We start from the raw sequence: 14,496 nt of genomic DNA on the forward strand, positions 1-14,496 counted from the left end.
ATACTGACGCGGTATCGCGGGATCTCAGAATTCTCGCCGAGGGCGCCTTCACGGACATCCGCGCGGTATAAGAAGTGAACAGCAGCAGAAGAACATTGATAACTTGCGTCTGCTGTCAGGAAAGCATGTCGCTCCTTCGTTTGCGGCGACTTTCAAAAACGAAACACAAGAGACTTCGGGGTTACAAATGACTGAAGTGACCTTTTGTGAAAAGTGTTTTTATTTGTCGTCAGATTAACGGAGTGGAAAATGTCACAGTGGCTCGGCTGGTTGTTGATGCTGAGTTCCATAATAAGTGAAGTTGGCTCTCAAGAGGAAAGTAAGTACATTATCTAGTGCTTATAATACGAAATATAGTCTGCTTTTTGTTTATCGAATTTAATACATTTTTTAATGTGTGTGTGTTGAAAGCTGTGTAATGCCCCACTTTTTTTTACACATCACAACGTCACTCAGGTGAATCATCAACACGTAACGCCAATTTAGCTTGCAAAATACTGTTTTCACATTATTATATTTACAGTCACGCATTGCATTTTGAGTGCGATTGGTTTGATTGTAGTTAAAATGCATGTTCCCACCAATGCAGCACTGTGATTGTTTACATTATATATTTACATTTAAATCAAACAGGAATGTATTTGTTTATAGCCTTGTTTCTGATCTTGCTATGGGGCATTCTAAGCTGCGTGACATTTATTTATAATATTTCATGAAACACCTCGACCATGCCGCTATATTTTTACAGATATATAAACAGCTGTTTATGTAGGTTTATGGTTTCTAGCACAACCGAGCTCTTGTGACTCACATGCTTCCACTTCAAGTTGTATCAGAAGAAAATCAAGGCATTACAGCCGCAAACAGTCAGTCAGGATCAGGCAGCTCGTGTAGAGAATTAACTTTCATGTTTGACATTCTTGAAAATGAAGCACAGAGACAAGCGTTGCCTCTATGAGCATCACAGGGGTGTCCAAGGCGCGGCCTGGGGGCAATTGACAGCAGTTTTTTTTGTTGTATTCATTTATTGCAAATATGGAAAAAAAGAGCAGTCATTTTACAGAATAGAGACAACATTTTCTGACATTAAATTCATAAAATTAGGAGAAAAAATAGTATAAAGTTGAAATATTAAAGACTAAAATGTTGTAATGTTGTAAAAAGTTGTAATAATGAAAAAAATCTTTAGGTTGGGAATTAGGTTGGGTAAAAGTTGAAATGTTATGGCAAAAAAGTCAAGATATTTTGAGAAGAAAGATGTAATATTACAGGAAAAAATGTACGACAAGAAAGGTAAAATATTTGTAAAAAAAAAAAGAAAAAGTGTAATGTAAGTAAAACGTTTTGTCACCGATAACACAAAGCTCAGATGGAGGCTGTTTTTTTTCTTTAAATATAAACACGCTGGTTTTTCAAACTTTGACACTCATTAGAATCCATCACAGCGATGTGATTAGAAAAAGATAAACGCAGAGGAAAGTTTAGCCATGCAGTGCTAGCTTTATCTCTCGTTGGCTATTAGTGATCACAGGGAATACTTTGCCAGTGCCCTCATTCCACCTCAAAGCAACTCAGATAAACTGAGCCCCAAGTTACTTCCTGTAACGTAATAGTAAATTGTGACCACAGACCAACTTGTGGTAGCGCGTTAGACCAGATGCTTTGGTTGCCTGACACATGCTGTCTTGTCATGTGTCATGTGCTGGCTAGTCTCATTTTTCACAGCTATGAAGTCATAAGTGTTCATGTCACATTTATTTGTGAGCTGGTTTTGGTTGTATAATGCTACTGTCTTTCTTGTGACAGACCGGGTGATTTTCTTGCCGGGGATGTTCCAGAACGTCAGTGTGTCCGCGAATGAGACGGTGCAGGCTGTGGTGAACAGGATCCCCCCGGAGGTTGCTTTCATCACAGCGCAGTTCCACACGCAGCGGCGCAACGTCACGCTCTCCTATGGCACCGTAAGGACATGGCAGGCTTTTTGTGACGTTTTGGTCTTACTGAAAAGCGGCTATTACTCTGTACTCTATATTTTGCATATTGATTAAAGGTTTTTCAGATGAAAGATTATTCAAAATATACTTTTTAGTGATGTTACGACAGTAATATGTGTCCCCGGAGCCTGTGTAACACGGCTAGTTTTGCTTTTTCTTGACATCATGACAGAAAAACCTCCTTCCTAATGGACATGCTGGGGCTGGCGATTATTTGAATAACCGATTCATCGCTTGATTGTTTTTTTTGGATTTATTGATGAATCGAGTTAAAAAAAACATTTTTAATTTCCGCCTCTTTAGTCAGAAATAAAAGATTTGAACTGACAGAGCAAAGAAGTGCACAAACACCAGGTTGCCGCTTGAATATTCTGTTAAAATAATGTTAAATAAGCTTAAATAGCTTCAGTAAAAAAATAAATGTACACAAAAATACAATCATGATCATTTTCTTAGTCGATTAATGTGAAGCATGCAGTTTCAATTAATGGAGTCATCGGATAGGCCGTAGATGGACCAAATTAATATGAAGCAAACACCTACAGTTAGTGGTTTCCTGATAAGTAACTGATCAAGTAAATGTATTGTCCCACATTCAAAACTTGTAAGTACTCCTATAATAACAGATCTGTACACTGTTGTAGGATACCCATTTTTTTTTTCAAACAAAGTTTCTCTTCTTCACATGACAAGAAAGAACGGTGGAAACGTAAGTCAGATATTGGCAGCGTATGAATGAATGAATGGATAAGCATAACATGGCACAGGAGGACCCACTGCTCGTCGAGAAGAGCAATAGGTGCTTTCATGCTAGAATCTGTATAAGTGTTGCTCAATTAGTTGCTAGATGCTTTAAAAAAAAAAAAAAAGAACTAGAGGGGTCTGAATACTTGGTAAAAAGTTGACAATGCTGATCCTTCCTGCTACCTCTTCTTATTCTCTGGCAGCCCAGGTGTGCATGAGGTGTGTTATGAAGCAGAGTTATGATGCCACCTACTGTACCGAGTTGTAACGACAATGTGTTTATAAGCGAGGGTGAACAGGCAGCACCAAATCTATTAGTGGCAGACTGCCACTAATAAATAAATGAATGTATGGGAAACACTGGAGAGGTGGTGGTCATGAGGGTCCGGCCTTGACTGAGCAAGGGTCTTGGCTCCCTTTAGTTCAACTTGAGACAAAAATAGGCAAAAGGAAAACAAGTCACTGGGCAGAAATCATGTGTTGACGCAAATGAACGTCAAGGTTATACAAGGGGGGGGGAGCCGCCCTCAATCTAAAAAGGAATTTCACGGGGGATTTTTTTTTTTTTTAACAAGAGCTGGATTAATATAGAACTAGCAAATTATTTTGAAATGAATTAGGAAGTCTGACTCACTCAAATAAGCTTAACTGCTACTCTAAAGAGTTTCCCAAATTGATGTTCTCTGGCTGTAAAAATGTACGACTCAAAAAACAAACTAAACAATGCATGAAGAGGGACCTTGGTTTATTTATTGAAATGTAATATTCCCAAACTAATGGGAGAAGTATTTCTTGTGACTTGGGATATCTCAGCACCTCTGTGGCGCATTGGATAAATTCAGTGTAAACCAAATCGGATGGACATTTACTGCTCATTTGTGGCGCTGCCCAAACATGACGGGTTCCATACAAAGGCGTTATTATCCAAGCAGTGACGGCGCTGTGGGTACACAGCTCTCTGTCGCTGCCAGGCCGCTCACACAACAGCCATTCGACTTCGACTTGGGAAATATGCAAGCTGACTCCAGCTTGAGACCTATTGATAAGAATGTGAAGGTGCTGCTGTGTTTATTTTCAACCTTCACCCACCTGCAATGTACACTTACGGTACTGCTGTAGATCCTGAAGCAGGTACCAGCTCCGCAAGCCCCTGATTCTACATAATTGTATTATTATGTCTGTAGTCTCTTAGTGTTGTTATGATCAGACTATTAACTTACAGGGGATGCTTCAAATCACATTAAAGGATGGAATTTTCCATCTGTAAATTCTTCAATTCTTATGTTAGTTGAAGTTAATGTCCTGTTAATCAAGCAGTGCTCCGATTTCACAGCAGAGAAAAAGCTACCGTTGCAGATTCTTCTTAATTAATTTCACGTTTTCCGGTGAACTAGTAGAATTAGTCCTGATGGCAAAAAAAAAATGTATGAGTTGTACCAGGAATGGCTTCAGGACACATTTTGTGTGGCTTTTAAGGTCCCCGGTGCCTCATTATTAGATCAGCTGATTAGATTCTAGGACTATTAGTGCTGCCCACACTGGTGTATGAATGTGAACGAAGCTTTGGTGGTGGTCGGAGAGGCCGTAGGCGCGAATTGGCAGCCATGTTTCCATCAGACTACCCCAGGGCAGCGGTGTCTACAGATGTAGATTACCAACACCAGTGTGTGACTGAGGAGTGAATGAATAATGGATTCATTTAATTGTGAAGCGCTTTGGGTGCCTTGAAAAGCGCTATATAAAGTAGAATCCATTATTATGCCATCAAAGCAATCATTGTAAGTGAAATGGGTGTGAACCAGACAAGAATTGATCGAAGTGTACATAATCAGATTAATTGTGCATTTTAGTTGCAGTGATGCTCAGCAGATTTCCAAAATCACAGGTGATGTCATGGCTAGCATAGCAAAACTATTCCAATGTTGTACCTTTACCACTCGGATTAGGGTTTGCTACGATATGTCCTAACTAATGTCATAAGCCACTAGTAATGTCAGTTATTTGTGTTTCTTGTCTTTAGACACCTGTACCTGGTCTGTCTTCGACAGCGGTGGACACTGGCATCCTGTCCCCTCTCCTGCCAGGACAAACCTCTTTCACCTTGTTCCTGTTCTCCGCTGACGGAGGCACGGTTGCAGGCACTGGCGTTATTCTCCCGTTCTCCAGCACGGGTATGGCGACAACTTTGTCATTCATGTTCATGCCAGTTTTTGAAAATTAAGTTTTAAAAAAAAGAAAAAAAAAAAGGAAAAAGGTTGGTTTGTCTTGCGTGTTGCAGAAGCTGTGGGGAAAAAAGAGGAAGTTGCATGTTAATGTTCGTGCTTCTGCAAAATCCAAGCACTTTCACCATAAGCTGAAGTGATTGTTAGGAGGAAGCTCAGCCTGCTGGCTTAGTGTTGGGTGGTCATGTGTCATCATGACATGGCAACATCCAATCCAGCAGTGTCCAAACTGTGTCCCAGGGCTATTTTCAGCCCACAGGTTGATTGTTATTGGCCCTTGTAAAAATAATATGAAGTAATTATTGATGTGATATAGTTTTGTTCATATTGTTCAACACATATTGACCAACTTACTGTAGCATTGGTTTTAATACCCAAAATGTACATAATATCAAAGTGACCCCCTCATCCTTACATTTTTGTGTATGCAACACCCCAGACCTAATCCATGCCTTCCCTGTCTCAGACCCAGTGCCTGGAGCATGTAACCTAGCATTTAACCTGAACGCTGACCCCAGCATCTACCTCCACTACAACCTCTACGAGACCACCATCCGCTTTGCACCGGCCAACCTGGGTTACGCGAGGTAACACGCTCAGCTGGCTCATGTTTTGTTTTGCTTTTGTAACGGTCTCGTGATCAGTCGCTTGCTCTTCCTTCTTAACCGATTTAGCCGGTGGTACGTGTTCCAATTTCTCAGGAATGTCCGCCAAACTGGCCCGCTTTTTGAGGGAGAGCACGTTTGCTTGTCGGTTGCTTCTTTTTCCCCAAAAAAGTGCGTGCCCAAGCGACACACTGCTGGATTGTTCCGTCACAGCCACAGTGGAGCACATCTGTGAAAGCCACGTATTATTCTCTCTCCCTAGTGAAATGGCACTTTATTCACACTGATGCCATTTTGTGTAACAAACAGCGTTTTCAGCCCATTGCCAACCCACTTGGGGCCGATAATGTGACGTTGTTGTTCATGGCTTGCCAGAAACGAGAAAAGAAGACGCTCTTAACGTTATATACTGGTGCACGTGCTCAAACTTTTTACACCAAGGCTGCATACAAAAATAAAATAAATTAAATAAAAATAAATTAATGTAGTAAAAAAATAAAGTTATATACTTATTTAAATATATATTTAGGCAAAACTTTGTGTCAGGTATTTTTGATTGTGACAATGCATATTTTTATTTATATTTTTTCATGTTACATTACACCTCTTTTCCTCTTTTTCTTTATTTTTGGGGAATTTTATTCCTACAATGTGTCGTGGGCCAATAAGAAACGAGCTGTGGGCCGCAACCGCGGTGTAGTGCTTCTTGCATTTGATGATAAACACTGTTTGAGATCAGTGTGAGAAACGTGTTACATTTAATCCCTCGTTTATCGCGGTGAATTGGTTCCAGACCCGACTGTGATAAGTGAATTTCTGCGAAGTGGGACTCCTCATTTATATATGGAATATTTTCATAGTTAGAGCATAGAAAACCAATTTACGACCTTCTGAATACAGTCATGGAAAAAATGATTAGAACACCCTTGTTTCTTTAGTTTATTGGTCCATTTTAGTGCGTGGTACAACTAAAGGTACATTTGTTTGGACAAATATAACGATGATAACAAATCTAGCTCATAAGAGTTTAATTTAAGAGCTGATATCTAGCAGCTTCCATGGTTTTCTTGATAATAACCAAAATCACGTAAGTTCTTACATGAATAGCTATAGCACTGTACTGCCAAAAAAATGTAACTCTTATGAGCTATTTTTGTCGTAATTGTTATATTTATCCAAACAAATGTACCTTTAGTTGTATCAGGCATTCAGATGAACAAGAAACTGAAGAAACAAGGGTGGTCTAATCATTTTTTCTATGACTATGTTTTTTTTTTAACACAAACCCTGTAAACATGAAATAACACCCCTATAGTCACCTTTACACTTGTATTACCCAATATAATAGACATACTAATAGAAAATAAGACATAATATAGTCTCACAGGTTAGCGTTGGGAGAGTCTCTTGTTGTTTTCCTTTTTTACTTCGGGACTTCTTGTGGTGGCTAATGTAACCTTACTGACCCCCTAGTGGCCAGTATAGAGTACTACTTATCAACGCGTCTGTCAGTGCATTTTCTGAATGTCATATACTGTATTTCTATTATAGTCCATGTAGTCATTTTTATTTAGACCAAAAATACATAAAGTTTGCTTAAACATGCATATTTTGTGACTAATAGGCCATAGTCAACCACGAAACAGCGGTGATTTATTAATTTATTTTGAAAAACCGTGATAGAGTAAAGCTGCAATGTGGAGAGGAACGACTAATTATGTATCTTCTGCCACCTCGGGGAAAAGCACGCAACTGTTCTGCCTGTCACTACACATCGCTGGTGTAGACGGATGACGATACATTATTTGTAGTGAATTAATCATCTTTTTTGGACCAGTTCAGTGAAAATGGATAATTTCCCGCAGCACACCAATGTACCGCAGCACAGTGGTTGGTAGTCACTGTTTGAAACAATCGGAATAATAAACTGCTCTTTAAAATATATATTTCAAGTAGTGTTGGCTCACTCCACCACTAAACCACACATGCCACCCTCAGTGGTTTCCCACATGCACTCTGCTCATGTTCATTTAGTTTAGTCACAAACTTTGAATGCTTATAAAAGAATAATAGTTAAATTCTCCCTGGTTGTCCCACATTGTTCAATCAGAGGCAGCGCTCCTCCATCCTGCGACACATCTACAGGGGTCAGCATGCAGTGGCGGCTACAGTACGACGTCTACCAGTATTTCCTGCCAGAGAGTGACTTGTCAGAGCGCAGCCTGTTCCATGGTTTGCAGACCGTGGCAGATGTCGCGGGCATGACGGAGAACGGCAGACTGGTGCGGTGAAGAATAATCTGAACGAGGACTCAAGCAGCACGCTCGAACTCCCACTTCCTCTCTCTCGCTTCGCAGATGATGACGCTGTCTTCAACAGATTTGAGGATGGCGATATTCAGCTCAATCCCCGGACAGGGTGTCATCTACTCTGTCATTGTTCGAGACCCCATCCTCAACACATCGGCCTCTTACGTGCCGGTGCACACGTATGCTTGCAGTTTCAACTCTAAGCTGGACGGCTGTCAAACACTCGGTAAGAGTTGAAACCTGTCCCTTAAATGTCCCAGATGATAGCATTTTTAGCCATTTAGCCAAATGAGTCTCAGGTTCCTGGAATTTACACGCTACCTGTCTGTAGCTTAAATGCTACTGACTTGTGTTTGTCCAGGAAGTGCTGTTGTTCGCTTTACAGACTTTTTTTTTTTTACACATACACTGTAACTCTGCATTTGTCCAACATAATAGATGACAAACCATAATTCCGGTGTATAAGCCGCAGCAGTATAGAAGCCGCACCCACTTAATTTAGAGGAAAAAACAGATTTGTACATATAAAAGCCTCACCGGTGTATAAGACGCACGTGTCCATGTCATATTGTGGCGCACACAGTCCATGAGGACCTCTTTATTTGACAGGAGCCAATCACGAGCTATGAAAAAACTCACAACGAGCTTGTCAACCCATTGGAAATTGCAGGAGGTCATGACTCAATATAATACTCTGACTCATGGTTTCATTTAACATAGAACACTAAACTCATCACACAGCAACTTAACATTCAAAACGTATACCTAATAAATATACAAACATGAACCAATATGAGTTTAAAATGCAAAAAAAACCCCACCAAGTTTTCCCATGATGCATTTTGTTTGAGCAAAGCATTTCATTGGAGTACAAGCAGCATAGAAAAGTGGAAGGATGGTGCTGCAATGCTGCCTCTGCAGCCAGAAGAGCGCAGAACCCAGAGGGAGGCTGACGTAATTGCAGCACCCCAGTGAATGCGTTGCTCAAATGCAATGCATAATGGGAAGACTGTGTTAAGAGTTGTTTTTTCCCCATTTTAAACTTGTATTGATACATGTTTGTATATTTCTCAGGTATACTGTTTGAATGTTAAGTTGCTGTGTGATGAGTTTAGTGTTTTTATTAAGATGACACCGTGAGTCATATTGTTATGTTGTTATACTGTTATAGATACTGATTTCCTATAGGTTGACAAGCTCTTTGTGAGTGCACTGATATCTTGTGGTTGGCTCCTGCCAAAGAAAGAGCTACCGTTACCTCACTGACTTGCAAGCAGCACAGTATTTAAACAATTAGCAGTAGTTCTGAAGTAAAGGAGATGTCACAAGATTAGAAATTAGCCGCACCGCTATACAAGCAGCAGGGTTCAAAGTTTATGAAAAAGTATACACCGGAATTTACGGTACATCACAGTCAACAATGTAACATTAAGGAGTGGGACAGGAGCACACAAAAGTTACTAACACTAGAATTATAGGATTTATTTCGAGATGTGTAGAGATGCCTGTTTTTTTGTCCTCTGTGAAGTGGTGGACATATACACGGGACAGGTTCATCTAGCTAGGGGTGTGTCAGGGGTGGCATCATGTCCATGAGGAAGGAGGTTTTTCCTTCATGACGTCACGAAAAACTGGAACTTCAAAACCAACTGTTTGAGTGCCTCGTCTCTCAAAACTGGATTTTGTTTGGGAAAAATAATCAAACGTACAGCTCCCACATCTATATCTGCCTGACGGATAGCGGACAGAGCTCCAAGATTTAGTTTAAGATGTGTAGCGAAGCCTCTGTTCCCACCTCTGTGTAGTGGTGTGCGGATACGCGGGGTGGAGTCATGAGCGTTTTTCCCTCATGATGTCATGAAAACAAACTTTATCATTAAAAAGTCAATTCTGCATTCAATGCTGAAATGGCAGCTGCTTTAAGGTTGTTAATGTGGACTTTTTTTCCTTTTCAGGACAGATATCAACCAAGGTTTTTTTCACAGTGGCCGGCTTGGCTGGTCTATTTGTCTGCTTCTTTGGACACAGATTCTTCAAATGTGGTTAGTACTCCTATGCTCCACGATGTTTCATGACATTTTCATGACATTTAGAACATCATTCAGCGGCGACTGTTGAGCTTACGCTGAATAACCCTAAGATCTTAAGTGTCTTGTGAGAACAGGGCAGCCGGAAGCCAATCAGATTGTTAACTATGGCATCGCAACTATACGAACGATAATACAGTAATACAGTAAGTGGCAGTGTGCAAGGCATTATTGGAACCGCACACTATAGGCCAGCGTACCTCAGACTTCCCAGCGTCAGCAAGTGATGTGTGGCTGTTTTTTCCATCGTCGAACGTTCAGGGAAACAAAAATGGAAAGTAGGCACAGCTGTCGCCAAGCAGAATAGTAATTGTACATTTGATGAAAGTTACTTAAGATTTGTCAGATCGAAACACATATATGTTTGGACACTTAATCAGCCAGAGGTTCTATTTACGCTCATTATATTTGCACTTTACAAGCACCAGCGATCACGCTACGTAACACACCTCATATGTAGAAGAGATCTGTGTTGACAATTAAGCAACATGGTCGCTATATTTAGCAAGTAGGAGTGCGCATTAAGAGTGAAAGTCAGGAAGTGTTTCTTGCTTGAAGTATTCACCGCGTGCACCGCCGATTGTACATAAGTGTCGCCTTGCAATAGCCGTCTGTACGCTGCATAAACCCCTCCACAATGCTGCTCGACAGACCCAAGAAGGCAGCGCTTGGAGACACTCCTGTCGCTTGGCAACAGCTCGCCTTCCAGGCGAAACCGAGAAAGTCTGGCTCACCGAACACGCATCGGGCCCGTGTGTGGAACATGGCTCATTGCAGAAATAAAATAAACAAAAACCAAGCAAATGTGTACAAGTAGAGCAAAAAGACATAATGGAACTACCAAAAGCTGAAATGTTGATACTAATAACTAATATGACAGACTGTACAAATTGCCTGTGAGAAAATGTCACAAACGCCATTTCCGCAACTTTAAAGAGTGAAAGATGACATATTAAAAGGAAATATTGCATTATTATGATATATTTTTATATATAATAATAACAGTGGTTTATTTGGTCATTTTCTTCAAATTAATGTTAAAATCTTGCCTCGTCTCGTGGCTCCAATCTCGTGCATCGGCTCGTCTCGTGGCGCTCCAATATCTGAGTCACGTCTCATGTGTTCACTCCAGTTATGTTACAGTAGAACTAACATGATCATACACCGCATGTAAAGACATTACTGAAGGCATTGTCGAGTTTATACTTTGAATATTGCTGTCCACATCAGCGCCATGGTTAGCACCTAGCTGTCAGGTTGTTTGGGTCAGTTGAGTCATGCTGAGCCAGTTTTCCGTTGTCTCATAGCGCACCATGCCTCTCATGTGGTCCTCTGCATGTGATGCTGCATTGCATCCAAGACGAACCCATGATTGTCTAACGGGACACAGCACGTCTTTGTGTCTGGATTAAAAGCCATTATGGATGCCTTTTCATCTCTTTCCTGTCCCCCGCTCGCAGAGTTGTTTTGCATGGGGTTCAGCTTTTCCGCCTTCTTCTTCTTCGTGCTCATCACAAGGACCACGGGACTGGATTACGACAGTGAGGACTTCAGCCGTTTTGACACCATTCATGATGTCATCCCAATGCTATGATACGTTTTGCTTTGCCTCAGTCCGTCTGGCTGTGTCGTCAGTGATCGGCGTGGTGGGCGGGGTCCTCCTGGTGATGAGCTGGTGGCGCTTTGGTTCCGTGATGGCGTGCGTGGTGGTGGTTGGTCTGATGCTGGGCTTCCTCGTGGCGTCCACTGTCCTCTTCACCCCTCTCGGTAGGGCAAACGGCATCCTACTTCAATGTTTTCCTTATCTTTACACTCCATTGCCATTTAAAACACATATTGCAGCGAGTTAAGTGCATACCAGAGCAGCAGGTGGCGCCATAACCTCTAACCGAAAGGACATTTTAGCCAATTAGAAGCCTACAGAAAGTTATTTCCTGAAAAGGCACAACAATGGCAAACTTAAGTCAACGTCGTAAGTTAACCAATCAAACTAAACTCACATGATGTTGGCACCCATTGTGATGTCATACAAAGGCAAAAAGAACTAGAATTACCTCGGCCAATTTTACATTTGTCCACCAGATGGCACTACATTTTCTCATTGAAAGCATGCAGCAACATTTCTCGCCTGTTACGGTTTTCCGAAGGGGCGCCTTGCTACTGAAGTTATAAGTGTGTGTCTTTATTGATGTTTGGAATGGTGTTTAAAACATGTATGTTTTGACTTTAGCTTTGTTTTTGTTTTTTCTGATATAAACCAACAAATTTATGAGAACTTAGAGGCATTAAAAATCCCCCAAATCAGATAAACGCTTGTAATGTATTACAATGTCATTAGGATTCATGCATTATTAAATGAAACATTCAAGGATCCATTTTAAACTTGTATTGATACATGTTTGTATATTTCTCAGGTATACTGTTTGAATGTTAAGTTGCTGTGTGATGAGTTTCGTGTTCTTAGTAAGATGACACCATGAGTCATATTGTTACAGTATGTTGTTTTACTGTTATATATACTGTATATATACTGATTTCCAATAGGTTGACAAAAAGTCCTACAATGTCATTAGGATTCATGCATTATTAAATTAAACATTCAAGGATCCTGCCACCCTACCGGGAGAAAACAAACTCATTTTCCCCTACTTCTGCTAACAATGCTAATAATAAATAACATGCATGGTGGAGGTAAATACATCTGTAACTTGAATCCCCTATCTGGTCCTCTTGCAGGTGATGTCGACGTGTTCAGGCGTTCCGACGCAGTTTTCTGGGTGACGTTCTGCAGCATCATGATCATCGTCCCGCTTTTCTTCGTGCGTTGGCCCAGAGAGGTAATGATGTCAACACGTTGGGATTTAAAAGTGTTTATATTGACTGACTGAATGTTTGACTGGCGTTAGGGTAACATCACCACATGTGGCGTCATCGGGGCTTACGCTGTCATCCTGGCAGTCAATGCCTACGTCTACACCAGCCTTTCCTACATCACCCTCAACATCCTCAAGCGCTTCCTCAACAACAACTTCAGTGCTGCGTTCACTGACACACCGTTCCAAACCATCGGTGAGTTCCCAAATGCAACAACGCTTAGACAGTGTTGTAACCATCGTTATTTCTTGTCCAGATTACATCTTGATCACAGTGTGGGTGGTGCTGGGCGTCTCGGGCATCGTCCTGCAGCTCTACCGGGAACGCACACGGCCCTTCTTCCCTCCCAGCCCGTACCTCATGTGGCTGCAGGAGCGTGAACGCCGCAAGACCAACGTGCTGGACCCGAGCTATCACTTTCCACCGCTTGCCAATCGCCTTATGGCCAGAGCGCGGCAGCTCACGCGGCGGATGGAGCCGGCCGGAGAGCACACGCCTTTGCTACTGTAGAGCGAATTGCGCCGTCTTCAGTGTGAGCCAGAGTGGGCTGGGTTGCGTTTGAGTCCCACGTTGCGTCAAGTTGCGAAGAGGCCCCTGTGGTTTTTGACGGAGCATCTTTACAACATATTCTTATGAACTTAAGACATATCACCACTGACACAGATCTAACAAGAACTGAAAGAAATCTGACGTTAGATTTTTTGTTTTGTTGCTTTGAATGTCGCTGCACTTTTCTGTTTGCACTAAAACACAAACTTGCATGGTTTTACAACTTAGGCTTTTTAGGACTTAGCTTTATTTAAAAATGCGCCAGAGATTTTTAATATATCGTTTATTTCACGACTGAAGGCTTTAGGCTCATCTCTCAGTAATTAGGTCGGTTAACTAGAGAAAAACTGACAACAGCTCCGTGAACCTCAAGGCTTATTCCTTTGCATTTATTTAAACCGGCATGAAACCCACGTTTTTAGTTTTGTTTTCATTTTAATGTTAGTTATTATTGAATTATCTGTACACTGTTGTGCCATCATTTTTCCTCAGGTTTTCACTCAGATTTTGATGCACTGAAACAAACGAACTTTTTATTCAATATTCTAGTCTCGTAATCCAAGAAGTATTAAAAAGTACAATTGTTTTGATAATAAAAGGTGGGAAAAATGCCGATTCTGCGTCTTCTTCGGGGGATATATGAGCGGTGGTGTATCTTTAGCGCCCTCTTCCGCTCCTGGTTTTTATTTAAATTCGAAAGGTACCAAACCAATGCTTGAACCGCATGTTTAACATTCAATACAATAAAGTGAGGTTGTTGTTATTATTTAAAGAGCTACATCATTATTGTGCTTGTGAATTCTCTTTCGCTTACCTTTAAAACCATCCCATGGTTGTTGTCTAGGTCACGTGCGACGACGACAAAAAAACATATTACAGTCGTAATTCACAGGTTTTCGACAAAAAAACACGCATTGTCCAATTCAGGTAAATTTCTTAGCCAACAAACGTGTATTTGACTACTGTATATCATATCGTCTCACGTTTAATCACACCGGTGCCCATTGCCTATTGACTAATTAGCTACTTCCGGTGTTGCTGATGAGAACGCTGCGCCCCCAAGCGGCAATTTACTGTAAGTAGCGTATGCGATGACAGTATAGTTACTGTAT

General features: G+C 41.2%; 1 protein-coding gene across 1 annotated transcript; it reads left to right on the forward strand.

The window, feature by feature from the left end:
* The first annotated feature begins 58 nt into the window (after positions 1-58).
* Positions 59-14,205, forward strand: tm7sf3 (transmembrane 7 superfamily member 3). Its single transcript, XM_054753881.1, has 12 exons — positions 59-319; positions 1,807-1,961; positions 4,759-4,909; positions 5,427-5,547; positions 7,676-7,847; positions 7,923-8,100; positions 9,830-9,916; positions 11,422-11,502; positions 11,576-11,728; positions 12,698-12,798; positions 12,868-13,030; positions 13,092-14,205. Exons 1-12 carry the CDS (start codon positions 250-252, stop codon positions 13,343-13,345), a joined length of 1,686 nt encoding a protein of 561 aa, XP_054609856.1. The 5' UTR covers positions 59-249; the 3' UTR covers positions 13,346-14,205.
* The last annotated feature ends 291 nt before the right edge of the window (positions 14,206-14,496 follow it).

The sequence above is a fragment of the Dunckerocampus dactyliophorus genome, chromosome 15 (assembly GCF_027744805.1).
Source record: "Dunckerocampus dactyliophorus isolate RoL2022-P2 chromosome 15, RoL_Ddac_1.1, whole genome shotgun sequence".
In the NCBI taxonomy this organism is placed as follows: Eukaryota; Metazoa; Chordata; class Actinopteri; order Syngnathiformes; family Syngnathidae; genus Dunckerocampus; species Dunckerocampus dactyliophorus.